General features: G+C 41.3%; 1 protein-coding gene across 4 annotated transcripts in view; it reads right to left on the bottom strand.

Annotated features, from left to right (window-relative positions):
* Positions 1-26,075, bottom strand: part of Cobll1 (cordon-bleu WH2 repeat protein like 1) — a 146,131-nt gene that overhangs the window by 53,838 nt on the left and 66,218 nt on the right. For 2 of the 4 annotated variants that reach the window (XM_050122204.1, XM_050122214.1), the window contains exons 3-6: positions 13,204-13,392; positions 4,055-4,256; positions 1,040-1,268; positions 55-93 (exon numbers count right to left, since the gene is read on the bottom strand). In XM_050122204.1, the coding sequence (XP_049978161.1) occupies positions 55-93; positions 1,040-1,268; positions 4,055-4,256; positions 13,204-13,392 (659 nt within the window). The remainder of the gene's footprint in view (positions 1-54; positions 94-1,039; positions 1,269-4,054; positions 4,257-13,203; positions 13,393-26,075) is intronic. The other 2 variants (XM_050122212.1, XM_050122221.1) reach the window with 1 other exon arrangement.

The following is a 26,075-nucleotide window of genomic DNA, read 5'->3' as shown; positions in this document are numbered from 1 at the left end:
AATCGGTCCAATTCTGTGTTATAATTTACAACTTTACTGATTCATGTATCTTACCTTGGAGAGATGACTTACGGAAGGCAGTGACAGAGGGGGCTACAGCAAGAGGGAGTAAAAAAGGGGAAGTGACTGTGATGATAATGTCCGTTAACTATAAACATCACTGACTCAAAACAGTAGCCTGAGGATTACACTGTACCACACCCTCAGAGTAATGTCTGAAACTCTCTGTGCAGCGTGCATTAACTGTGTCCTCCACTGCACCCTCAATTTCCCCGAATGAAAGAGATTCACACTGAATATCTAAAGCTGCCTTGGTCTACCAGGCATGGGGAGGCGGGGGAGTGAATATCAATCTCATTTGAGACCTCCACATGTTGATGCATCCCCCTCTTTGTACGAACGAAAACTCTGCTATCTAGAAAATTTAGGGAGGTATTTATGATTCCTTTTCTATGCAAGTTCACTCTGGGTGCTGACCTAAGTAAAGAATTCAATAAACGTCTCATACAAAACTGGATTAAGTCTTCCCTTACATTACCCCTTCATTAGAACAGCCATGGGCTGGCACAGGAGTTATTTAAATCCCAAAGGCACAAGAAAGTAAGTTAAACCCCACCCAAAGCAGGACATGGTGGCACGAGACTGTCATCCTAAACTACTGAATGAGTTGGAACAGGAGAATTTCTTGAGCTCAGAAGATTAAGCCCAAGCTAAGCATCCTGGTGAAACCTGACCACAAGAAAAAAAAAAAAAAGCTACCAAAATCTAAAATGTGATGGTAGCCAAGAGGGTGAGTTTTTCTTCCCATTTTAGTAACTGCTATGAAGTTGAATTGCACAGTTGGTTTGATTTACTTATTTCTATACTTCTATTCAACTTCTTTTCTTCTTAGCCTCTTTCCATCCATAAGATGATTGGTCCATTAAATCACTGGCGTTATGAAGCTGGGAGCACCTATCTATACACACTACACAAAACACACAACACACAAACACACACACAAATCGCTTAAGTGGGGAAAGGGGAAAAGTCTGCTTACCTCTGCTGATATCCATGGCATATAACTCTCTTAGTCCCAAGTCATTAAGAGACTTCGTCAAGTCCAGGGGCTCCTGAGCCTGGTAGTCCTTCAGCAACACTGTATGCAAGGGATCAAACTCACATTTACTGCATATAATGGGAGCAAGATCTTGCAGCGGTGCATGGGGACTAACTCTCACTATGGTCTTCTGGGTTTTCTTAAAGTTGATCACTACTCGAACAGTTTTCTGAAAGGTAAATTAAAGCCACAGTTACAACACGATTTATTTACTTAAACGACACTTCCACAAATGCATCTAGAGCAATATCTAGAATAGCTGACCACAACTCTTGGTTCTGTAACATGGGGATTAAATAGCTATGCTGTGGGTCATTTTCTGCAACAAACTCTTTGTGGCGCTACCCAGAGTGACGCATTACTCAAGGCTTCTATTTCTTCAGCAAACAGGTTCTTTCTGTCCTTTTCTTCTCCTCGTGGGAAATTTTCCTTCTCACTAATGCTATGTCCTAACTTTAAAACTTTAAAACTAATTCTAAGAAAAGAAAAATTTTAGTTTTTTGTTTTTTTAATGATCCCTGGGATTGAATTTAAGGTTTTATTCATGCTAGATGGGTGTTCAACTATTATGCTATGTTCCTGGCCCTCTTTCCAATTTTCATATTAATACAGAGTGTCACTAAGTCATCCTGGCTGGACTTGAACTCAATCGATAGCCAAGGTATGTCTTGAATTTACGATCCTGCTGTCGAAGCCTAAGTATCTGGAACTACAGCCATGCACCGGGCCTAGCTCAATTTGTTTCTTTAATAGTTAAATTAAATTCAAAATTCTTTTTTATTTTATTTGTTTTTTTATGAGACAAGCTTTCTCTGTGTTGCTTTGAAGCCTGTCCTGGACCTAGCTCTTGTAGTCCAAGCTGGCCTTGAATTTACAGAGATCTGCCTGACTCTGCCTCTGCCTCCAGAGTGCTGGATTAAAGGCATGTACCCCCACTGCCCAGCAAATTCAAAATTCTTTTAAGTTTGTTTCTATTTAACTGTTTTATTTTTATTAGTTTTCTGAGACAGGGTTTCTTTGTGCAGCCCTGGCTATCCCAGAACTCTATAGACCCAGGCTGGCCTCGAACTCACAGAGATCTGCCTGCCTCTGCCACCCAAGTGCTAGGATTAAAAACATGCATCATCACCACCCAGCTAAAATACTTGATAGTAAAATATTAAGCACATTTTTATATCCAAAAAGGACAAAGGCTCATATGTGGTGTTACTAATATTTTACATTGTGTTTTAAAGTATTTATTTTCACATTATCAAACGTGCACAATAATAATATCTATGTTTATGTTGTTTTGTATTTAAAGAATGTTTGCCTTGTAATAGGGTGTCAATTGTTCATGAAAAAAAATATTTGAAAGCATACTATTCTTCTAATAGAACCAATCAGATCAACCACACTAAGAGCTTAGCATCATTCCAGGCACACGGTCAGTTGTAAGTAAGAGAATACTACAGATTGTCATTGACGTTTCTTGTTTATATTACTATTGCCTCAATTAGCTCTAACATAACAGTAAAGAATATCAAAATCATCCTTACTTAGACATACTACCAATTCCAAAATTATTGGCACTCATTCAAGTGTCTCCCTATTTTGATGTAACTGGATTAAACCCATTAAATATGGAACTCTGTCATAAGTAACTACATTACTTTTCAGATCCTCAATGATGTTCATTCATAAAACTAAAATCCTGTATGTATCCGAGGGTCCCCTGAGACTGATAATCTATTTGCTGCATAATTAAAATTGCTCCAACATGGATCAATAGCATTGCATACAGCAGGGAAATTTAGATCTAGACAGAAGACAGACTTATTAATATTTAACGTTCAATCAAATATTAAAGCCAAAGTTTTATAATGAAATCTTTGTCAACGTTTTTAGTAAATGCTTATAAGCAATGAAGACATTATAAGAATGTATGTATTCAAGTCAGTACACAAAATTTTATATATTTTATGCAGTAAAAAATGTTGATGTTCACAACTCAGAAGTATTTTTCAAAGTCATAAATGTATACACCTCTGTTTATAGCAGTAACTTTTTGAGAGTAATTTTAAAAGTAAAGTAAAGTAAGCTCTTTAAACATGAGATCACTGGTGGAATGTTTGTCTATCAAATATGAAGTCCTGGGTTTGGTATTGGTCAAATACACAAATAAATAATGGTAAGAATATCAAGAGAATAAATTAGCATTATCGTGGTTCAAACTTTCTGGATAAAATTCACACATTAAAAACAACTAAGGATCTGAATAGATGGCTCAGTGGTTAATAATGTGTACTGTACAATCGTGATCCATGTAACAAGCCAGGCATGGTTTCACACATACGTGCAGCCCCAGTATTGTGGGGTCAGAGACAGGAGAACCAGAGTAGCTAGAAAGCAATAGCTCCAGGTTCAGGGAAAGACCCTGCCTCAAAGGAGCAAGGCAGAAAGTGATAAAGTTAGGATACTCGTTCTCCTTTCCTGGCCTCTGTATGTCCACCTGAACACTTACTACACACACAAAAAAAACAATTATTTAAAAAAAAAAACGAGCTACTTTATAAGATAATAAATGGTGATTTCAGTGTATGTTGTATTAATGACTTACAAAATTTATAGAAGTCAAATATATTAAATATCTATCAGTTTTTTAAAATATCATGTAAATATAAAATATTTCAAAGCATAACTTAAACATGAATTACTGTCAGATCCTGATGAAGCCAATCCTGTCATTTTTAGAGCCTTTGCTATCTAAATTGTTCCCCCAATTCTAGTTGACCCAAGAATGGATAACCAGAAGATAACAAAGTGGTTTGGGGAAACATGATAATCATATTCTAAAAAGCCAGATCAGAAATCTAATTTTTATTTCATTTATAATGAACCATAAATATTGACTTAAAAAAAATCAACTGTTTATCTCAGCCATATGAACATCAAAATCTGTGATAGAATTTTTACCTCTGGGATTATCGGTGTAGGCTTCTTCTTGTCCAGAGATTTTGGCTTTAAAATGACCTTCTCTACCTCCAGCATTCCTATTGGTGTGTTTGGCTTATATTTGATGAGATTCTCTTCAGCAGAAAGTAAGTCAATTGTGTGGCTTGACGGATTTAAGTGATATTTTGCGCAGAGGAACACGAGCAAGTCCATCATTGGTTTACTGTAAGACAGGAGGAAGGATGATCCTTAGAGTCCAACAGACTGTGCAACTTAACTGTTTGGAGAATCCTACTCTGGCCCTGTTTGTCCTCAAGACATAAAGCAAGGCCACAAGTCAGAGTTGTGAGAGCAACTTAAACATCTCATGATTAGGAAGACAAAATCTGAGCAGATTAAAGGTGGTGGTTAGAATGTTTCAGATCTTAGAGGATAGGACTGGTTCAGAGATTTTCTACATATTTTTATTTGCCAGGTTTTTTACATTATAAATTGTAGGAGTCTTTCCTTACCCAGGAACAGTCGCTTGGTTTATAACACAGTCCTCCATGTTAGAACCTGCAGTCCTCAGCTCATGAGCAGACTACATCCAAAGCACCAACAGAATAAAATACCTCCTTTTGGGTTTTAAAGTGTGCGTGTATGTGTAACATATATTTAGTGAACAAATATATAAGGACCCCCCAAACTTCTAACAAGTTCTGTGGGTTCTCACATTACTCACAGAATACTCAGTATTCCTTAGGTTCTGCTGTCACTGCACAGGTATTATGCCATGCCTGTTTCAAAAATTCTACTACACTATTTCACAGACCGGACCACATGTCAGCCACTATACTTTGCGCCCCACCCCCCAACAATCTGCTGGAAGCCTAGGCAGACACAACTCCCTATGTACCCATAACCGGGCCTCAGCCTTGTGATTCTCCTGCCTCAGTCTCCCTAGTGCTAAGAGTGCAGCTGTGTGCCATTATGCCTGCTTTCTGTTTTCCGCTTTCTAAATTGAGAGTTTTAGGGCGTATCGCGCCTGTCACTGTTATGACTCGTTAATATAATGTCTCAGGCTGCTTTTTTTGTTACAGAGGCAGACTGAGGTTGCTGTGGCCTGAACATTTTATGGCTTACAAAGCTTAATAGTTTTTATCTGGCCCTTGATATAAAAAGTTGATGGGTCCTTCTGTAAAGCAATAGAAGTAAGTGTTTGAGTTTTTAACAATTAATGGTCGACAGGAGAATACAGGGCTGATCTCTAGGCAGGAAAAACTTCCACAAGATTCTTGCACACCCAGCATGGCATTTGGGGTACTTCTCAGCTTGGGAGTCCCCTTTCCACACAATTAAGTTTGTTTGTTTGTTTGTTTGTTTGTTTGTTTGTTTGTTTTTGAGACAGGGTTTCTCTGCAGCTTTGGAGCCTGTCCCGGAATTAGCTCTTGTAGACCAGGTTGGCCTCAAACTCACAGAGATCTGCCTGCCTCTGCCTCCCGAGGGCTGGGATTAAAGGCATGCGCCACCACCGCCCGGCCCCAATTAGGTTTTTGTTCACATTAACAGAACACTGTGGTCCTGCCTTTCTTAATTGTCAGCCCTTTAGAAAAAGGAAATTCTGAAATCTTAAAATCTTTTGTATGACATTTTCCTCAAATGCCTGGTAATCCTGAACCTTTCACACTTAAGACAAAATCATCACAACAATGCACAAAGTTCCTGTTTTGTTGTTGTTTCTTGGTTTGTTAATTTGGTTTTTTTGGTTATTCGAGATAGGGTTTCCCTGTGGAGCTCTGGCTGTCCCTAGAACTCACTTTGTAGACCAGGCTGGCCTCAAACCCACAGAGATCCACCTGTCTCTGCTTCCCAAGTGTTGGGATTAAAGGTGTGAGTCACCAAGCTCAGCTGCGTCCTGTTTCTTATTTCATGGGCAGAGGGGGCTTTCGTGGACTTTGCTTTAGGGAAATCTGTGACCAATCACCCCCTTCATTTTTGGGGAAATATAAATGCCAATAAAAATGATTGTCTAATTTCAACTCCAATTGAATAAATGAAATAATTCTAATTTCAAATCAACTTGAAACTAGCTACTGGATTTCAGGAAGCCTGATAGGGAAAATGAGGCTAGCAAACTCACCATTCAGCTCCCCATGTCAATAAAACACTTGGGAATTTACATAAAGTTACCAAGGGAATTGTATAATCCTCAGGAATTGTGATGGGGGCTCTGGCACTTTGGCCCAGACCTTATCTAGGACCTATGCACACCTGGATGTGGTCAACTCTCTCAAAAGACCCCAGTTTAGCCATCTTTATTCCCAGGACCTGAATGGAGGCACAGAATGAAGGCAATGCTGGTCCGTGTTTAGAGAAACAGCCTGTGGTTATTTCGTCCTGGGCAATTCTGCTTGAACAGCAATATTACACATACACACAGAGAGAGAGAGAGAGAGAGAGAGAGAGAGAGAGAGAGAGAGAGAGATATCCACATGCAGTGGCTGATGCATGGAGAAACAGCTGTTTGCGGGAAAACCACATGCCTTAGAAAAAAATATGTACTGAAAACTTTGAGCAAATTTGCGTGGCAGCTTTGTTCTCTACAAAGCTGTGCCATCAACAGTAACAGGGGCTGGTATCTTTTCCAAGTATACCAAGGTCGAATGGCTAAAACTTGTAAGAGAAGCCTCAGCCTTTGACACGAACACACCTTAGAGTCTTCCTCCACCAGAAGGGGAAGAATCACAGTCTAGCTCTGCCAAAAAGGAGCCACAGCACTATCAGATAGCACTCAAACCTGAAGCAGGGGCCACGTCCGATGGTCACAGCTAGACTTGGCTAGTCACATACTGCTCCCGCAGAACATAAAGTCGTCCTGCAACATACATGAGAAGAGCCCAGCCAAGTGCCAAAGTACTTTGGTCAAAGACAATTTCGGTTTAGGAATGACTGTCCTGATGTGATGTGACTGTCGGCAGCTAGCAGTCAGATTTGGCCACAGATTACCTCGGGAATAGTACCATTTTCCTGTAGCCCAAGGCAGGAGCATCTGTGACCCAAAGCAAATTAGTGAAGTGGTTAAGAAGCATGTGCGCACTGGACGGACGCAGACTCACAGACATGCGCACTGGCCTCCTCTCATCTCCACATCGCTGTGAATTCTGATTAATCACACTACCCAGATGCAATGTTACTATTATTATTGTTTTTATATTATCATCAATACTTATATAACATGATTTCCTGGAAGGCATATTTTAAAATATTTAAAACAGCTAATGTTAAGGGGGGAAAAAAGGTCTTTAGAAACTCTCTTTGATATGAAGGAATCTCTATGAGATCTCCAACTTTTTTTTTTTTACAAACAAATGATGCCCTTTTGTATTTAACTCCTGTCTATTATTTCATTTGAGCTTGCATCCACGATTAAAGCTATTCCTCCACTATGACTGAACCAAAGGAGGTTAGGAAATCATATTATACACAGTATACATGACAGCTACAATAATCATCGGATTAAGATTTTCTGACTCTCCAATCCAGAGTTTCTAGCTACATTTTAGCATCTTCATGATTCAAGGTAGTGTCCGCGGTGTTGAAACAGATGGTTAAAACAGCCTATCTGCTTTGTGTTAGAACTTTACCGTAGAGATAAAAGGCTTCATCAACTCTTCCCTACATCCTTTGGGACACTTCCGTATCTGGGACACAGAGTAGTAGTAATCTTAACCTGGTTTTGATAACGGATGGTTAGAGCTTCTATTTCTGTGTTTTAAAGATCCAGTTGGACATCAAAAGATACAGGTCACGATGCAATAAAGGGCTCCAAGAACAGCCAGACTTGCAGAAATGATATAGGTGGATTGCCAAGCTTGCCCATGTTTAAAGAATGTCATTTGCCAACAGGGTGCCTGGGTAATTTTTCATTCAATCTGGGACAGCTGAGAGCAAAGGAGTGCTTGCTCTTAGTAATGACTCAGGAATAAAGGGTGCTAACAGAACACTCTAGAAAACAGGAACGGATGACAATGAGTGAAGAGATACATCTTAAGCAACATAAAAATAAGTAAGATTCTTTCTAGTAAGTTTTAAAATCTTCCCCAGTCTCTAACAATGAATCTCATGCTATTTCAACAAATTCTCAAAACTGCTTTGCGTTGAACTGTTTCTCTGCCTTCCGAATGCACGCCAACAACTGCGTGAGATCTATGTGAGGGAGAGCTGACAGAGGAAAGGGCGCTGACTACTGTGTGTCCAAGACAGAGAACACAGCTCACCGTGGCTTTAAGGAACACTTAAATACACTAAGAGAAACCAGGAGACAAACACAACCAGCAAGACCTGAAGGCAGTTAACGTTTGAACAGGTCATTGTTAAACTGTGAAACTGTTTCATAGCTAGCACTAAAAACAAAGGGAGAGTAAAAAGTCTTTTTTCTTTTAGAGCCATCATTTCATACTGTAGTTTACATGGTCATTCACCTTTAATGCTATTTCCATAGCAAATTATAAATAATTACCGTTATTTTAAAAAAAGAAAAACCCTGGCCAGGCGATGGGGGCACACACCTTCAATCCCAGCCCTTGGGAGCCAGAGGCAGATGGATCTCTGTGAGTTCAAGGCCAGCTGGGACTACAGAGTGAGTTCCAGGACAGTCAGGGCTACACAGAGAAACCATGTCCCATGTCAGAGAGAGAGAGAGAGAGAGAGAGAGAGAGAGAGAGAGAGAGCCTTTAATTAAAAAAGAAACCTACTGTAACGGCCATGCCCCTTCCAGAGCTCCCGCCGGTCTCAACAGCAACAACACACATACACAAATCATCACATCCTAACACAAATAAAAACAATCTAACAAAAAAGAATATATCTACTAAATATAACACACACACGCACACGCATCGTTGTAGTATGGTCTGTCTTTGTTATTAACTTGACTGAGTCTGCAATTACCAGGAGAAACGTCAGAGCTTGTCTCTGAGCCCTTTTTTCCATACTTAAAGTTCGTTGCTTCTTTGAGGAAGTGTTACGCTTTTCTTCTTCAAGGGTGAGGTGAAACAGTCACTAAAGAGGCCCTGTTTGTTTAAGTTTACATATTAAGTCTACTAGAAGTAAAAACGGTGACGGCAGAAGGAAACTGAAGCTAAGCAGAAAAGCAGAGAAAGCAGGAATTCGTTAGAAACTAACGGAGCAGCGCAAAGAGACTCCTGTGAACACAGCTCAGTTCCCGATATGCTGACAACAAATGGAAACTCAGAGCTGAGGACCAGGGCCTGTCACTGCACGGAAAATCATTAAAGGGGAACAAAAAAGGGGGTGGGATTCTCGTGGTGCTGGCTAGTTTTATGTAAGCTACAGTCATCTGAGAAGAGAGAAGCTCAATTAGGAAAATGCCTCTGAAAGCTCCAGCTGTAGACAGGCACACAGGGCATTGTCTTAATTAGCGATTGATGGGGAGGGGGCGGGCCCAGGCCATCGTGAGTGGTACCATCCTTGGGCTGGCAGTCCCGGGTTCTGTAAGAAAGCAGGCTGAGCAAGCCCGTAAGCAGCATCCCTCCATGGCCTCTGCATCTGCTCCTGCCTCTTGAATTCCTGCCCTGCTTCTTTTTCCTGTCCTGACGTCCTTCAGTGATGAACAGCTGTTTGGAAGTGTAAGCCTCTTCAGGTTGTCTTTGGCCATGGTGTCTCATCACAGCAATAGAGACCTTGACTCGGACAATGACCAAACCAGCCTGAAGAATGCCTGGGATTTTCTGTTGTCATTTTACTTGTCCTTTTGAAATAAGGTCTCGTGTTTTACAGACTGGTCACAAAGTTGCTACACAGCTGAAGATGACTGACCTTCTGATCTTCCTGCCTCTAGCTCCCAGGTGCTGGCTACAGACCTGGTTTTACTTAACATTTTCAATAAGCACAACTATCTGTGAACTTTTGAGTTCCGTTATCCATACCTGCTTTGTTTTAATAGAAACTGACTCACAATGGCATCGCCTGTCATTTTTTATGAGTCGACTTACTTCCAATAGGTGGCACTCTACTCCCTGGGAATGCCCTGAGTAGGCTGCTGATCTGCCCTGTACCAGTTGGACTAGCTCTTTAGTGGCACTAGACAAAGCATGCATAAGCCACAGGTTTTATGTCAAATATCTCTGGTCATTTAACACAAAAAGCCAAGAGCGGTCAGCTGATGTTTCCGAGATCACAGTAAGCCGTGAAGCAAAGTGTAATTCCTAGCTAGGTGTTTCTACTTTGAAGTTTGGGGCAGTCTCTCTTTTTTTCCCCGTAAGATTTTTCCCTTTTACAGTTACAAAGAGATGATAGTCTAAGTCTCCCCATTAGCTAACACTCTTAATAAACAGACTATATTTTACTATTTGGAGCACTTTTGTGCTTACTATCACCTTTTAAAATAATGGTTCGTCTGTTCCTGGAACTGTTAAGACAGTTTAAATCACACTCACATCACGCCCCTAGTGTACTCGGAAAATACCTAAAAAGTATTGCAAGGAAGTATCACAGACTCAAAATCACACAGTGGCTTTGTACCATCGACATTTCAAATCTATCTGAAAGGCTCAAAAAAAAATGACCACACACGGTTAGCTCTTGGGTGGTAAGAATATTAGAAAAGCAAGCTGCTACATTAAAACCTGAGAGCAAATAAATTCCAACTTACAAAACTTGAACCCTAAACAAAACTTTTAAAGAATCAGAGACACTTCTTTTTAGGGCATTTCTACCATGATCGCTACTTGGAAAGAATGGTTCAGCAGTCAAGACTTTTCCAGAGGACCCAAGGTTGGTTCCCCAGATTCAGAGGATCTGACAAGTTTTTCTGGCCTCCACATGTACAGGCAGGAACACACACAGGACACATACACCACGTACGCATGTGCGCGCGCGCGCGCACACACACACACACACACACACACACACACACACACACACATTAAAGGCAAAAAAGCATCTTTGTTTTTTAAAGATAAATATGTAGAAAGCATAGCATGAAACACTACGTTCTAGCACAGGAAGAATCAATCAAGAGTGTAGAAGTGAGATGAAGCAGGTGATTCTGGACTATCAGGAAGTTTTGTATAAAGTGTTATGTGAGCCTACATAAGCTGACTGGAGAAAAAGAACAGACGGAAGTCCTGGGGAGGGCTGGGGTGGTGTTCATAATTTCAATGGTACTGAGTTTTTTTTTTTTTTAAGTACCTGTCAAAGAACAAAGAGTCATGTGGTAAGGTTTAAGATATATAAAAGAAGGCAGGGAAGGACAAGCCTACTTAATTTCAGAGGAGAAATGAACATGTCCCTATCTCCACGGTTCCCTAATTTTGTACTGAACTGCCACTGTGTGGAGCCATAAAGGGGGAGATCTCGCCTAGCTGAAGGAAATGAGGTCCCTGTACAAGAGTTTGGGGGTATGACTCGGTGATACAGAACTTCCTCAATGCTGGCTTTGAACCTCAGCATCATCTCCCCACAACTAAAAAGGGCAACTATGTGCCAACCAGTGATAGCATTTCATGTAATCCTAGCAATATACCATGTGTTATTTAATCCTAACAATTCAGGCACAAAACATTTTCATAGATAAGCGAATATCGCAAATCAACAACAGCTGGGCTCGGACACACACAGAAGCTGACTGATGGAAAATTACTCAGGTCTGAGGAATGGAGAAGCCAAAGAGGTGTGAAGAGATCGACGGTCCTGGTAAGAACACACTTAGCAAAAATGATTTACAACCTTCAAGTCATATATATGAAGAAAACTCAGATCCAAAAAAAAAAAAAATAAGAAGACAGACCATTATAAAATCAGTTTAGACTAGAAAGGAAAGGAGAAACAAATTCAAGTCATCCAAGTCTATTCCTGGGGCACCACAGAAGAAAGGCTCGCTGGTGATGAAACCAGCCTTATCTGTACACTTTAGAGAAAAGCCGGAAAACCAAACTGCTGCAAATATGCTTTACTGCCTCCACCAAGGCAATTCCCATCCCTGTTTAAGTCAAGCTATGACATCAGAGTACTGATGTGACGGTCACTGTCTGCAACTCCCTCCCCAGAAGAGTGCAGTCAGAGGTAGGAGTCCACCAAAGATAGTTACAAGTACAGCAACCTCATAAACAGGGTTCTTGTTTCCATGAAGAAACAAGAAACCCTAAAACTCTTGCCACTACAAAAACAAATGGAAAAAAAACATAACTTACTAAGATTTAAGGAGACTGTAAGACAGTTATGAATTATTTCCTAATGTTGAATTTATTTTATGTTCATCAATTTTTATAATATTACAGCGTTACATAAGACTTTAATTATAAATCTAAAATTGCAGTTATGCTGAGTGAGGGTTTTACAGGAAGCCACAGCATTAGAATGCAATGACCAACACAATGCTTATTTTTTGTGCCACACGTGCGCAGATTCGTGCTATGCTAAGGTCAAGCAGCTTCAATTGCTAACACATGCTACTGGATAACAGCACAGGGTGGAGGTAAGAAGTGAGTGTGGTCAGGTATATAGTGCATGTAACTTTCCACTTCAGGGCGAAACGGAAAATTACCAGGGGCCTTGGTCCTTTTTCTCAACTTTGTGTTAAGTATTCAAAACCATCAGCCTCCTAAATTGTATCTTCATTCCTTGCTAGTTCAAGTTTGATTTTCTATTTCTACTTGATTCACCCAGGTTTATAGAATTAAAGCAGTAAACTGGGAAAAAAAATCCCTAATGTTGCATACAAATCTGTTTGTTGTGGTAAGTAAGAAAATGCTACATTATAAGCAAAGTAACTCCTCCATCCCAGCAGCAGCAGCCTGAAGAGGAAACAGGAAGGGAGAACAGAGGGAAGGACTGGGTGCTGCAGGCTCTGGCTTTCTAGCCTCGACTTGCAAATGGAATATCAGGGCAGGCTTACTTTTAACACATATTAATAGAGAACGAGATGTGTAAAAATCCCAAATCTTAATCACTGAATTGAGAATACATGGCCTTGATATTAAAACGCTGGGAGAGATTTACTATTTTAGCACTTACTTTAAAAAAAAAAAAAAAAAAAAAACAGTAACAACCGAATAACAGCAGATGTATTTTGTCAGAGGAAAAAAAACAATGAACACATATGTCACAGAGGTTTCAGTGGTGGCAGAAGAAAGTGGGGTCATGGTATTTTAGCGACGGCAGCATACCTGCCAGGAACAGTAGTGGATTTGAGAATGTCTCCAGGCAGGACCACCGAGAGGTCAATGTCTTTATCTACCATATTTTCATTTCGCTCCGCGATGACAGCAGTCGATTCTCCAGGCTCCTCAGAAGAAGAAACACCCATGCCCTTCGTCTCAGCAGGAGGAAGGGGCGCCTTCGCTTTTGGTTTCCTCCTGGAGTAAAAAGAAAACCCGGAAAATAAAATATCCTCACAGAAGCTTTCTAGTATTATCGAATCTTATAAAACTCCCAAGTCTAAATTTAGATTATTTTCAAATCCGGGGAAAATCAGAATTTGTTAATTAAGAGACATGAAATATAAATAGCCAATGAGCACATGAAAAATGTTCATCAGTAGTCATCAGGTAAACAATCTAAAGTACAGTAAGATTCCATCTCTCCTACTCAGAATGGTGGATATTAATAAAAGTAAGAATAAATGATGCTAAGATGCGCAGGAAAAGGAGCCCTTACAAGCAGTAAGTATGACTGTAAACTGGTCTAACCACTTTGGAAATCTGGACGAAGCTTCTGGGGAAAAACACAGCAGATGGACTGAGTGACCCAGCATGCCCCTCCCAGGTGTTTGCTCAAAGGACAGTAAGTCAACATATCATAGAGATCCTTCCCCTAGGATAGTTACTGCGTAAGAGCCACACTGTGAAATCACGTCAGGTGTCCATCAAGAGGAATGCATAAAGAAAACAGGTATGTGTACACATAACAGAATTTCATTCGGCTACAGACCGGAATTATGTCACTTGTAATAAAGCTGATATGCAACAGAAGATTTTACTATTAAGTGAATTCTGACTTGGAGAGACAAATAATGCCTGTTTCCACTCATTTGTGGACCCCAGCTTTTATACAGATACACAGAATCATTTCTCTGCACACGACCTAAAAGTAGAAACAACTGTCTATGGGAATGGCGGTGACAACTAGGAGAGGCGAAAGAGAGGAGAGGAAGGGAGGTGAGGGCCAAGTGCGAATGCCATCCTATGCATGTATGAAACCGTCCTGATGAAAACCAGAGCTATCTACGTATAATGAATATACACTCTTAGAAGAAGACAACAGACTCTATACTGGCCTTCATGCAGTTTAGCAAATGGCCATTCCTAACACATTAAGAGTATCATTTCTCGTCTTTGATGCGGCTACATTAACAAGGTCTCAGGATGGACTACTTACTGTACTATATACCTCACAAAGGCCCCCGAGTCTGCCATTCTTTCCATTCTAGTATGCCCTACTTTTCAATCCAGATAAACCTGATCTGTCCATTATAGTCTTAGTTTACCCTCTGCTTCCAAACATGTACACAGAACTTCTTTCTTTGAACAGATGCAGCACATGCAACTGGATCTCTAAATCTCACAATATTTTTCCTATTTTTCCTGGGTCCCACAAGATACTTTGGACTTTTGGACAATGCTAGAACTGTTAATATTATTGGGATTCTTTTTTTAAAAAAAATTTATTTATTTATTATTATACAATATTCTGTCTGTGTGTATGCCTGCAGGCCAGAAGAGGACACCAGACCTCATTACAGATGGTTGTGAGCCACTATGTGGTTGCTGGGAATTGAACTCAGGACCTTTGGAAGAGCAGACAATGTTCTTAACCACGGAGCCATCTCTCCAGCCCCTATTTTTGAGATTCTTACAAATGAACTAAATGCCTTTTGTGTTATGAGACGGCCATGTGCCTTTAAAGACCATGAGTGTGGGTTATGGCTTAAACAAGGTTTGATTGTCAAGCTGACACGGGATAGACTTGTAATTGGTTAATATTCACAGTTAGCATGGGTAGACTTAAAATCACCTATGAGGAATAACTTCTTGGTGTTTTGTTTAAAAATAAGATCAAGTGTAGAACTGCCCGAGAGACAGACCTATGGGTAGGCCTGTGAAAGTGTTTCCAGAAAGATTTATCCGAGGGAGGAAGACCCATCCTTCTATGGGTGGTGCCATCCCAAGGGCTGGGAGGAGAAACCAAATGAAATTAAAAAAAAAAAAAAAAAAAAAAGCAAGGCGAGCTGGAGCCTGCAAGATCACATCCTTCTCCTGACTGACCAAGGATGCCATGGCCTCCCCTCCCCTGCCATGATGAACTATACTTCCTTAAGTCGCTTCCATAGGTGCTTTGCCACAACAAGAAGAGTAACACGGTTATTTCGTAAATTCCAAATTGGCTGTAATGAACTTTCACAAGTAATTATACTGATGAATGTTTTCAGTGTCAAAGGGACAATGGGGCTACTTGGGCATCCTAAAAACAACTCCTACAGAGCCAAATGGCAGGTGTGATGAGCTTTAAAAAAAAAAATGTGGGGAAAAAACGCCTGTAACTAATCATTTTTTAAATATTTAAATAAAATTAACTTTAAAAGTTTAAAAATATTATTTTAAAATAAATAATAAATTATTGCAGGGCCAGAGAACTAGTTCCAAGATTCCGAGCAATGGCTGCTCTTCCAAAGGACCTGGGATTCATTTCCAGCATTCACACGGCAGCTAGCAACCACCTGGAACTCTAGTTCCGGGAGCTGTGACACCCTTCCCGGGTCTCTGCGGGCAGCAGCCATGCTGGCAGTGCACAATCGTATGTGCAGTAAAACGTTTTACACATAAAAATAGCACTTCAAAAAACTATTTGCTTTAGGAGGAAGAAAACTACTTCCTTCCAGGAAAAATATAAACTTTAAGTCCATGTTTCCTGAGAAAGTGTAAGAACCACACAAGATACATATACCACCCTCCCCACTCAGTGTAGAACTTCCTAGGCTGAGCGTGTCCTGCCAGTTAGTGCTGGCTCCAAAGGGGACCCCTGTAGGGATAAGTCCCACCCCTTAGGGGGCGTGTTCGCCTCAGGCTAAAGTTCTCCTATAAAATTGGTGAGCGTGCTCCCAGCGTCCTCTTCTGCTTTCCTGGTCTCCGCGGGAACAGTGGTTCTGTAAGTCTATTCCTCCATTAAAGCTGTCTATATTTTGACAATCTGTCTGCATTCGCTTACGACGTTACAGACCCCATTCACAAAATGAGGGTACGTCTCTCCGGTTCACTTACTCCATCCTCCACAGTCGGATCTATGAAAAGAACACCGGGAGGAGGCCTGGATTTGGCCTGAATCTTAAATAGCTTCAGTACTTTAACTTACATGACCTTTTGTTTATCAGCAGAAAATTTCAAGTGCTTTTTGGTTTCACCTGCTGACTTCTCCCAGCGTTCATGCTTTGAAGACATGACATGAATCGGCAGAAGAACTGAATGTCACCCAAGCCAAGTAAAAAAAAAGCTAAATAGAGATTATAGACTATCTAAATGCAGAAAATTCTAATCATGGGGAAGGAAGGGAGAAAGATGGGGAGGGAAAGAAGAGAGAGAAGACAGCCAGACACAGGCATTTAATAACTACCATCTACAGATGCGAGTCTTTATCACCATTTATCTTGTGAGGTGTTCCTATGCAGGCATGTCTGCATGTGTGGGTGTGCACGTGTAGATGCAGATGCACACACAGGTCTCTGTACAGAGACCCAAGGTTAAAGTCAGGAATGTTCCTCCATTGCTCCTACCACATCATTACTGAGGCAGGACCTCTTATTTGTGCCGTCTTTTTAATCAGCTTTTTCTTGGGATCCCTGCCTCTGCCTTCTGGGGCTGGAATTACAGGCAGGCCACTGTAACCGCCCCTCATCTCATATTTGATTCTGGGGATCTGAACCCCAACCTTTAAGAGTCACCAGCAGGTACTTTCATTGCTGATGATCATCCTCCCAGACCCTAGTTTCCGGTAGTGTACTGAAATTGTAGTTTTCTATCTGAAGAGATGATATGGCCATTAAGAGCATCTGTTGCTCTTGCAGAGAACCTGAACTGGGTTCTCATTTAGATCTGGCATCTTACAACCCATTAACTCCAATTTCAGGGCATCAAACAGCCTCTTCTTCCTTGTTTCATGGGCACTTGAACTCATATGGACACACACATATAATAATAAATAAAAATAATAAACATAAATCTCAAGATGATAATTAGTATCAATACAGTCCCACAACACATTGGCTGACTGATTTTGATGCTCAGGATCAAATTCACTGCACTCAGCAATTAGAAAAGAGTTCCACCACAGGGTTGACCCCCAGCTGTGCCCCAAACCTTCTAAAGAAGAATACTGAGGGGTTTTCACGATAGCTCTTCTTTCCCAGTGGCATAGCGCAGTTCCTTCTGCTCAACCATCAGAGCAGCTCTCCTTGGCAAATATCAGAAATAAAAGAATGTACAAAAGAAATAAAAATATATCTGAGACAAAAAAAAGTTCCCCAGACTAGATGGAAAATTAATCCTTAAAATTAGCACACCACAGTAAGTCACTATGGAATTATTTCTTTTGAATTTGAAAAAATTACATTTATTTACTTAAAAAGAGGTGGGGAGACACAAACACACCACAGAGGTCAGCTTTTAGGAGTCAGTTCTCACCTTTCAATTAAATAATACTGCGGCTTGAACTCATACCAGTGTGGCAGCAAGTGATTCTACCAGCTGAGTTATTCCAGCGGCCCAAATTATTGTACTACGTAATGATTTTCGTAAGGGAAGCTCTAATTCCAAATACCTAGCATATCACTTTTTTGTGCCAAAACACCTAACAGAATCAACAGAAGGAAAGACGGGTTTGTTTGGGTCCTAAGTCTGAGGGTCCATCAGGGTTCAGGCACGGTAGAATAATTGTCACTAGCTATGGCAGCAGAGGGGCTGGTCACATTGTGTCTTCCCACAGTCGTGGAGTCAAGGGGAGAGATGAACACCAGTATTCTCCTCTTACTTTGTCTGGGTCCTCAGCCTCTGGGATGGTGCTGTCCACAATCAGGATGGGCCCTCTTTTCATAGCTGAACCGTTCTGGAAACACCATCACAGGCACATCCAGAAGTACTTTTTTTCTCGGGCGATTCTAAATGAAGTCTAACTAATCATCACACCCAACGATACGTTTTTAAAATACCAAAACGTCAGTTGACTCATATTTCTGCTGGCATCCTACAACTAACGCTGTTCTTTCCATCTTATCTACAACACTTCACATTCTGTGTCCAGCAGGATCCTAACTCCAGGACAGTCAAAACTGAGACCCCCCCCCTAAAAGACGAAGAAGAAACAAACACTCAGCAAAATGACAGAATTCAAATCAAATGTCTCTTCTTCATTTCATAGAAAAAGTGAGAAAGCCATCTGAGATTCAGCAGCTCCTTGGGGGAGTTTCTCAACTCAACCAGGCAGCATCTCTGCTTTCTTATGCTGCCTAATGTTCTTGCAGATTTAGCTTTGCCATTAAAGACACAGGCATGGAAATACGACTAAAGACTAAAGCCTTTGAATGAGTGCAGTCCAAAACCAGAACCCAAATGCAACAATGCTTCCACCTTCCCAGCACAAGCTGCTAGCAAGCATGCATCTCCCAGTGCAGGTAGTGAATTCCTCATTCCAAAGAACTGGCAGTGTTTCGGAGGCCCAAAACCTATGTCTCTTCATAATACTCTGAGAACCGATCTCTTCTCAAAGTTAACATTTCTCCATCCGGGTGTAACAAGAGGAGATCAGATTTAGTTAAAATTTGTTCCATGGTGGATATAACGTTATGCCCTGGGGAAAATCATGAACGGCAGAGAGCAAGACGAATTTCCTACTGGAAGCATTGTCAATGTGGCTTTGACAGGCAAGAAGGAAAGGCAACAGAAGGCAAACTGCCACAATGACTCAGCTGACTTCTGTCTTGTCAAGGGCATTAATTGCATTCCCAGGTCTAAGCCAAACAATCCAAGCCCCATTTCATGGCTGTTCAAGCTCTCTACTAGGGACCCTTCCGGGGGCTTTTGGTTGAAAGCACAATCCACTGCCTTCCTCCTCCTTCTCTGTCAGACCTGTCTCCACTACCATACTCTCGGCTGCTGTACTCTCCATGATAGAGAGATCCTACTGTCCGTTTTCTATACTTAGCTAGTCTCTGTTCAAATCTGTATTCCCAAATGACTTCAACAATCCCCGTGGTTTTAAACGCTATCTACGTGTGCATGGCTCTCAAATTCACATCTGCAACCCATACCTGTCTATTGAGCTCTTCCTTATTGTCCCCAAATCTCATGATGATCCCACTTGGATGTACCATGTGTGTCTCCAAATTGTATATAACCCCCCAAATTAATTTTCATCCCCATGTCCATTTTCATACAAACCTCTCCCTAACTCTGTGAATGAATCCCATTAACCCTTCAGTTAATGCAAGCAAAACTCCTAAGCCCAATTTGATTCCTTTTAGCCTCTTCTGCTTACTTGCAATCTGTCACCCAATCCCACAGGCTTTTAGTCTGAATCCCATCTTGAACCTGTGTTCCTTGCTCCAGATCCTCTGTTGCCATCTGCATAATTCAGTCATCCTCTCAAGTGCTGGTACACCTCCTGCGGTCTCTCCTTTTCCTTAGAATCCATTCCTCCCACAATAGTCGGAATCATCTCCTAATACGTCAATCAGTCTGTTTCACACCTCTGGGCCTCCACTGGCTTGTCTTGCACTGACAGTGCATCCTAAAGTGCTCTCCTTGGCCTTAAAGGCCCCTTGGAATTGATTCATTTGGCTTCAGAACACCAGCAACATCACCTAAAATCTTACAAAGACCAAATTCCTTCTCCAAGTTCTATCAGCAGAGTCAGGGGTAGGGCAACCCACACCTCCTAACCTGCCAAGTGCATGCTGAGCATCTGGGCTAATGTCATCTTTCCCTCTCCGCACCAGACCCAGCCCCTTCACAACTGAGGCCCTTCCACAGCTGTCTCCACCCCCAACACTCCCAAGCACTGTCCAGTAAATCACTTATTCCTTCTTCTCCTGAAGGGATGCGGGGAGGAATGTGGGGTATGTGTGGAGGATGATCAAAATACCTTGTATGCATGTGTAAAAAAAAAAGTCACAGTGAAGTCCTTATTATAATCAATATAATAAAATAGAAAAACTTCCTTTTTGTGTTGGGAGCTGTGAACCCCCAGATCCTGAATCTCTTGTGAACAACTTGTTTTCCTCTGCTCTGAGACAGCTTGCCTCAGGATTTCCTGATGGCAGGGAAGTGGTTTCTGGTGGGTTTGGCTGGGGCGTGGCTACACAATAAAGGGGGCATTTGGGGACCAGTCCTGTTTCAAGGATGACCCATGCCTCTGTGAGTCTTTGTGTGTTTCAATCTCCAGCCCCTTGCCTGGTTCACAAACTGTAGTGCATAGAGTGCATAGAGCATAGACGGGTGTGTTACGCTACATTTTTGAAGTAGTCAGACCTCTCAAAAGAGATTTCAACCCCAGTCCTATGCAGTAAACCACATCACGACATAACACTGTCCTTATCATTTCTATTACTACTGGAAATCATCTCGCTCATGCATTCACTTGTTTATAATTCAGGGCTTGAATGACATTTCCCTGAAGGTTGGAACTCAGATCCTCTCTCATTCTCTCTTGTCCCAGTACAGACTGGGTACTCTCTACACCAAAGCAAGCACCTACCCAATTAGCATCTAAGACCCAGCAACAAATTCCATTAAAAGACATAAATATGGAACAAAATAATGCTATCCAATATTCTCAAGAGGAAACTCTTGAACGTGTTAGGAATTACCCTAGCTAGATGTGAGTGGTCCAAGAGACTGAGGCAGAAGTAGAAAGAAGAAAAGTAGAGAACGAGAGGAGAAGGGAAGAGAAGAAAGGAAGAGGAGGAGGAGTTGTCTTAGTTAGGGTTTCTATTGCAGCAATGAAACACCAAGACCAGAAGCAACTTGGGGAGGAAAGGGTTTATTCGACTTACACCTCCATATCACTTTTCATCATCAAAGGAAATCAGGACAGGAACTCAAACAGGGCAGGAACCTGGAGGTAGGAGCTCATGCAGAAGCCATGGAGGGGTGCTGCTTTACTGGCTTGCTCCTTATGACGTGCCCCCCAGAAACCATGTCACTAATTAAGAAAAAGCCCGACACGTCTGTCTATAGCCTGGTCTTTCTTTCTTTTGTTTAAGATTCATTTATTCATTATATATAGTGTTGTGCCTGTGTATATACCTGCAGGTCAGAAGAGGCACCGTATCTCATTAGGGATGGCTGTGAGCCACCAGGTGGTTGCTGGGAATGAAACTCAAGACCTCTTAACCACTGAGCCATCTCTCCAGCCCCTATAGCCTGATCTTATCGAGGCATTCCCTGAATTGAGGCTCCCTCATCTGCAATGACTAGCTGGGTTCAAGCTGACATAAAACTACCCAGCACAAAGAAAAACCGTCTTAAGTGTCTCCAGATGTGCCAGCACATCTTCACACCACCAATGTCGTAAGGGCTAAGAGGGGAGCTTCTGCAGGGGAAGGCTGATGCCGAAGGATGCCAGTGGAGCGGCGTTGTAAGGTTTCTGGTTCTAATTCTAGGGCACTCAACAGCTATAGCTCAAAGAGTCATACAAAACCACCCCAAACAATGAATGAGCAAAGGCCAAGTCACAGCGGAGAAAAGAAAGAGTAAAATCCATGAATATCCACCACCAAGCCTTACACGGACAATCTCATGAGGCGGTTGCCATTATACTTTAGTATGGCTTAGAGAAGTGAAGAAATGAGTCCCAAGGCACCCAGAATGGGGTATGACCACAAATGAATACCAAACCCCTCAAGCTGAATACGGGTAATCTAAATAAGGCCTGCTGTGTATGCAGCAGAGCAGATTCCAGATGTGCAACAACCTCGGCCTCCCCAACAGTGACCTCTTTGCCCCTGGCAGGCGGGGCAAACAGCATGAAAACTCCTGGGTCGTAAAATCCTGGCTGCACTGTCCACGGTCACTGCCTTCTCTTTTAGCATTTCTAAAACACAGCATTTTTGAGGCTCACAGGTCCTACCACACTCAAAGGTTTGAGCATGACTTTTGTTCAGACACGGGAAACAGACACGAGACCCGCAGAACTTGGTGAGCGCACAGTGGCTGAACTTGTCTGCAGGCAATGTCACAGGGACAGCACTCGTTCCTCCCCGTGGGAACTGTTCCTGTCCTCAGAAACTTATGGGGCTGCTCTGGGGTTCCCAGGAACTGGAAATCTGGAAAAGGTTCCACTGCCAAATGCCTCTCTCTCACTGGGCAAACACAACTAGGAAAAGATGACCCGCTGACAAGCTTAAATGAAAAACCCTGAGCATCTTCTGGGTCATTTCCCACACGCAACTGTTATATTTCAGCACCCGGAATATCATCGCTCTCCCACAAGCCATCCTTCATCCCTCAGGGAATGTACAAAAACTAGTAATGATTTCTCTCTATAACAAATGAAAACGGTGAACTGTCTTCCAATCATCAAGTTCCAGTCACACGTTTCTGTCCCCTGAGCAATAAATGTCTGCAGTGGCTGGATGCGACAACCCCTCTCATAAGCTCCCTTTGTACCTTGTTTAAGGCCTTCCATGATGTATATGGAAAACTCAGGAAGTGTCCGAAGTCGGTCTAAAACAGCAATAAGTGGGGCAGGCAAGATGGCTCATGGGTAAAAGCCTTTGCCCTATGAGACTTACAAAGGAGATTAATCCCCAGAAGACACATAAAGAGGGAAGGAGAGAACCAGCTCCATGATATCAAAGTAAACTTTCTTCAAAAAGCAGTAACAATCAGGACTGGAGGGATAGCCTAGTGGTCAGGAGTGCTGGTTGCTCCTCCAGAGGACCAAGGTTCAATTCCCAGAAGTCACACGACAGCTTACAAGCATTTGTAACTCACACATATGGAATATAGATAAATATTCAGGCAAAACACATAAATAAGGAAATAAAAACTTAAAAATAGAAGAGTAATTTAAAATTAATAATTAATTAAAAGTAATAAAATCTGGTTGGTAGCAGATTATTGGTATCAATAGAAACACAGGGAGAACGAATCTGACAAAAGTAAGAACAGGTTTTTCAAAAGCACACTAAAATTTAAGAATAAAAGATTTTATTTATGCGGCATCTACCTCCACTGTTTCAAAGAGGTGAATACGTCACTGAGCAAGATGCAAGAAAAATGTACTGATCAAAGACAATATAATGCACCACAAATCTTTATGATATTCTGATTATAACAAGCAGATGCAAAGTAATAGTCATACAAAGTCATTCAAAGTTTAGTCCAAGTATTTTATTAGTTTTCAAAAGCGTGATAGGTAAGAAATTCTAAAACTTAAACGTGAGATTTATAATTATTAATGTGTTTTTGTAATAAGTAGTAGGAATAAACTACCGTCTAAGCAAGCAGGAAAATAGGCTAGTCAACCAAAGAGTGAAAGAAAAAAATTACTTTAAAGTCATAATCTCAAAAATCAAATACGGACTTTGGTAAATATTAAACAGCATCCAGTCACTGCTCTACACTGTGTGAAATCTGTGCTGGGGAGTGGTGCGGGCTGGAATAAATCAAACCAATCACATCAGCAGAAAGAAGCAAACCCCTTGAAGTAACCTTCTAGAATAATTATCCTATCTAAAAGTTCTGCCAAAGACTAACTAGGAGAGAAGAACCTGTTAAAATCTAAAGCAGAGTCTAGGTAACAGATTAACCCAGTGTTATAAATGTAAAACACGAACTTCTAAGTTTTTATATGAAAACAATCCAGGGAAGGCATTCAGAGCCACAGGTTGGACACAGATTCTCCGGCACAGGTCAGCTAAGATTTAAAAATAAGTAACAACTTTACAGACCTGGTAAATCGACTTAAATCTAAATTTAAAACTTAGTTATGTGAATGTCCCTGTTAGGAAGATGAAAAGATAACTCACAAATGAGAAAAAATCCCCACATCTATAACCGACAAAAGACACAACAGTAATTAACAGAGACCCTGCCAAACTGTGAGAAGCAAGTTCAATTGCATTTCAATTACAAAATGAGGGGAATGGTTTAAAAATTTTTAGCCATGAGGAAGGTCATTGCAAGCCTGACCACCTGAGGTCTATCTACAGAGCCTCAGATGGAGGAGAGCGAGCGCGGGCTGTCCACGGCTGCCCTCTGACCCCCATGCAACTGCAACTGCAGTGTCATACGCATGCACACATGTGTGTGCTCTACACAACACACACACACACACACACAATGGGAGGAATGATAAAACTGAATTTACAACAGTAAAGGTTTAAAATTGGCAACTAGGCACACAAAATGATGTTCAATGCCATCCAATGGGAAAATGAGAATTGAAGCTCAGGTAATATAAACCACTGTGCATTGCAAAAAAATCTGATCTCATCCACGATGGCTCCTGCCTTGTCTTTTCTAAACTCGGAGGCTGTACTGGATTGTCAACATTCCTCCTCTGGCATTGTGTGTTTTTGTTTTGTGCAGGATGCCTTTTGGTTGGAGAGATGGCTCGAAGGTTACGAGCCTTCACTGCTGTGCTGAAAAACTGGAGGACTTTGGATCCTATCACTCATATTAGGTGGCACAATGCCTGTAACTCCAGCCTCAAGAGATCCAAAGCCCATGTATGGTCTCTGGGCACACATATAAATAATTTCTAAAAGACTATTTTGTTCGTTTCTGGTAACTTTATTCTAAACCTAACCCTGCACAGTCCCAGGCAACATTAATAATTCTTTCTGGATCTGTATATTTGTTTTTGAAGATATTCGTTTATTTTTGTTTCTGCCTTCTTCCATGGAGCTCACAGCTTTTAAGGATTATCCATGCTATAAACGTTCTTAAGGGTCATTCATGTTGCAGTCACCCTAGAATGTCCCTCCAAAACATTTTATTTCACTGTTATAGGAACAGTCTTTTATGTATTGTATGTTTATGATATTTAATAAATTCAAAATTATTAAGATATTGCAAAATCAGTCTTCATAGTTTAAGACATTGAAGCAGAACAGTTAGTGGTGGCAAATGTGTTTAATCCAGGCACTTTGGAGGCAGATGAAGCAGGTGAATCTCTGAGTTTGAGATAAACCTGGTCTACAGAGTGAGACTCGGGGCAGCCATGGCTACACAGAGAAACCCTGGCTCAAAAACCCAAACCAGAAACAAGAGCGAGAGGGAGAGAATCAGAATTTGGATGAAATTCAGTAGGCTTGTACATGTAAACTAGACATAGTCTCCCAACTGCGGACTCTACAGACACGTGGTTTGTTTTATCAGGGTACGGGAATTTATGATCAACTTAGTTAACTAAAATTTAGGGGCTTCTACAATATTTCTACATATACAATTGCTACAGAATTTGAACCACACACTGACACATTCTCAGGGAATCACCACCAAAAACTTGGTTTAAGTTCATGCAAACACTTGTGGACTAAAACCTGCTGACTCTTATCTCATTCGTGAGAACAGCAGCAGAGAGAACACCGTGGGTGAGAACACACATTCCAGGAGTAATGCCAGCGATCACCTCAATAAAAACAACCACCTAGGAAGCAGCAGGATACACAGATGCATCTCCCCGGCAACCAGCACTTTGATTCCTCTAGACACACAAAGTCCTTTTATCTGAGGATGAAAGAGTCTGCAGCAACAGTTTCTATTACTTACACGTTCTTATTGATCAAGATACATTTAATAAAATCATACTTTAAAACACATTCTCCTACATATTGTCCAACCCATACTGAATACAATGACTCAATGCAGAGGAATTGTAAAACTCCTAGTGTGTCATTGGAAAAGACAATGAAATTGAAAACCATGTATGTGGGTTCCCCCCCCCAAAGGGCATTAGCAAATAATATGGATTAGCAAACAAGGTCTCCAAGAAAGTCCTGGCTTTACTGCTTCCATAATTATTGCTGCTTTTTCTCTATGGCAAG

The sequence above is a fragment of the Alexandromys fortis genome, unplaced genomic scaffold, assembly GCF_014885135.2.
Source record: "Alexandromys fortis isolate MF-2015 unplaced genomic scaffold, M_Fortis_MF-2015_v1.1 scaffold_8_9099976_23576923, whole genome shotgun sequence".
Taxonomy (NCBI): domain Eukaryota; kingdom Metazoa; phylum Chordata; class Mammalia; order Rodentia; family Cricetidae; genus Alexandromys; species Alexandromys fortis.
Note: the sequence above shows the minus strand (reverse complement) of the source record. Positions and strands in the feature narration are given on the sequence as shown.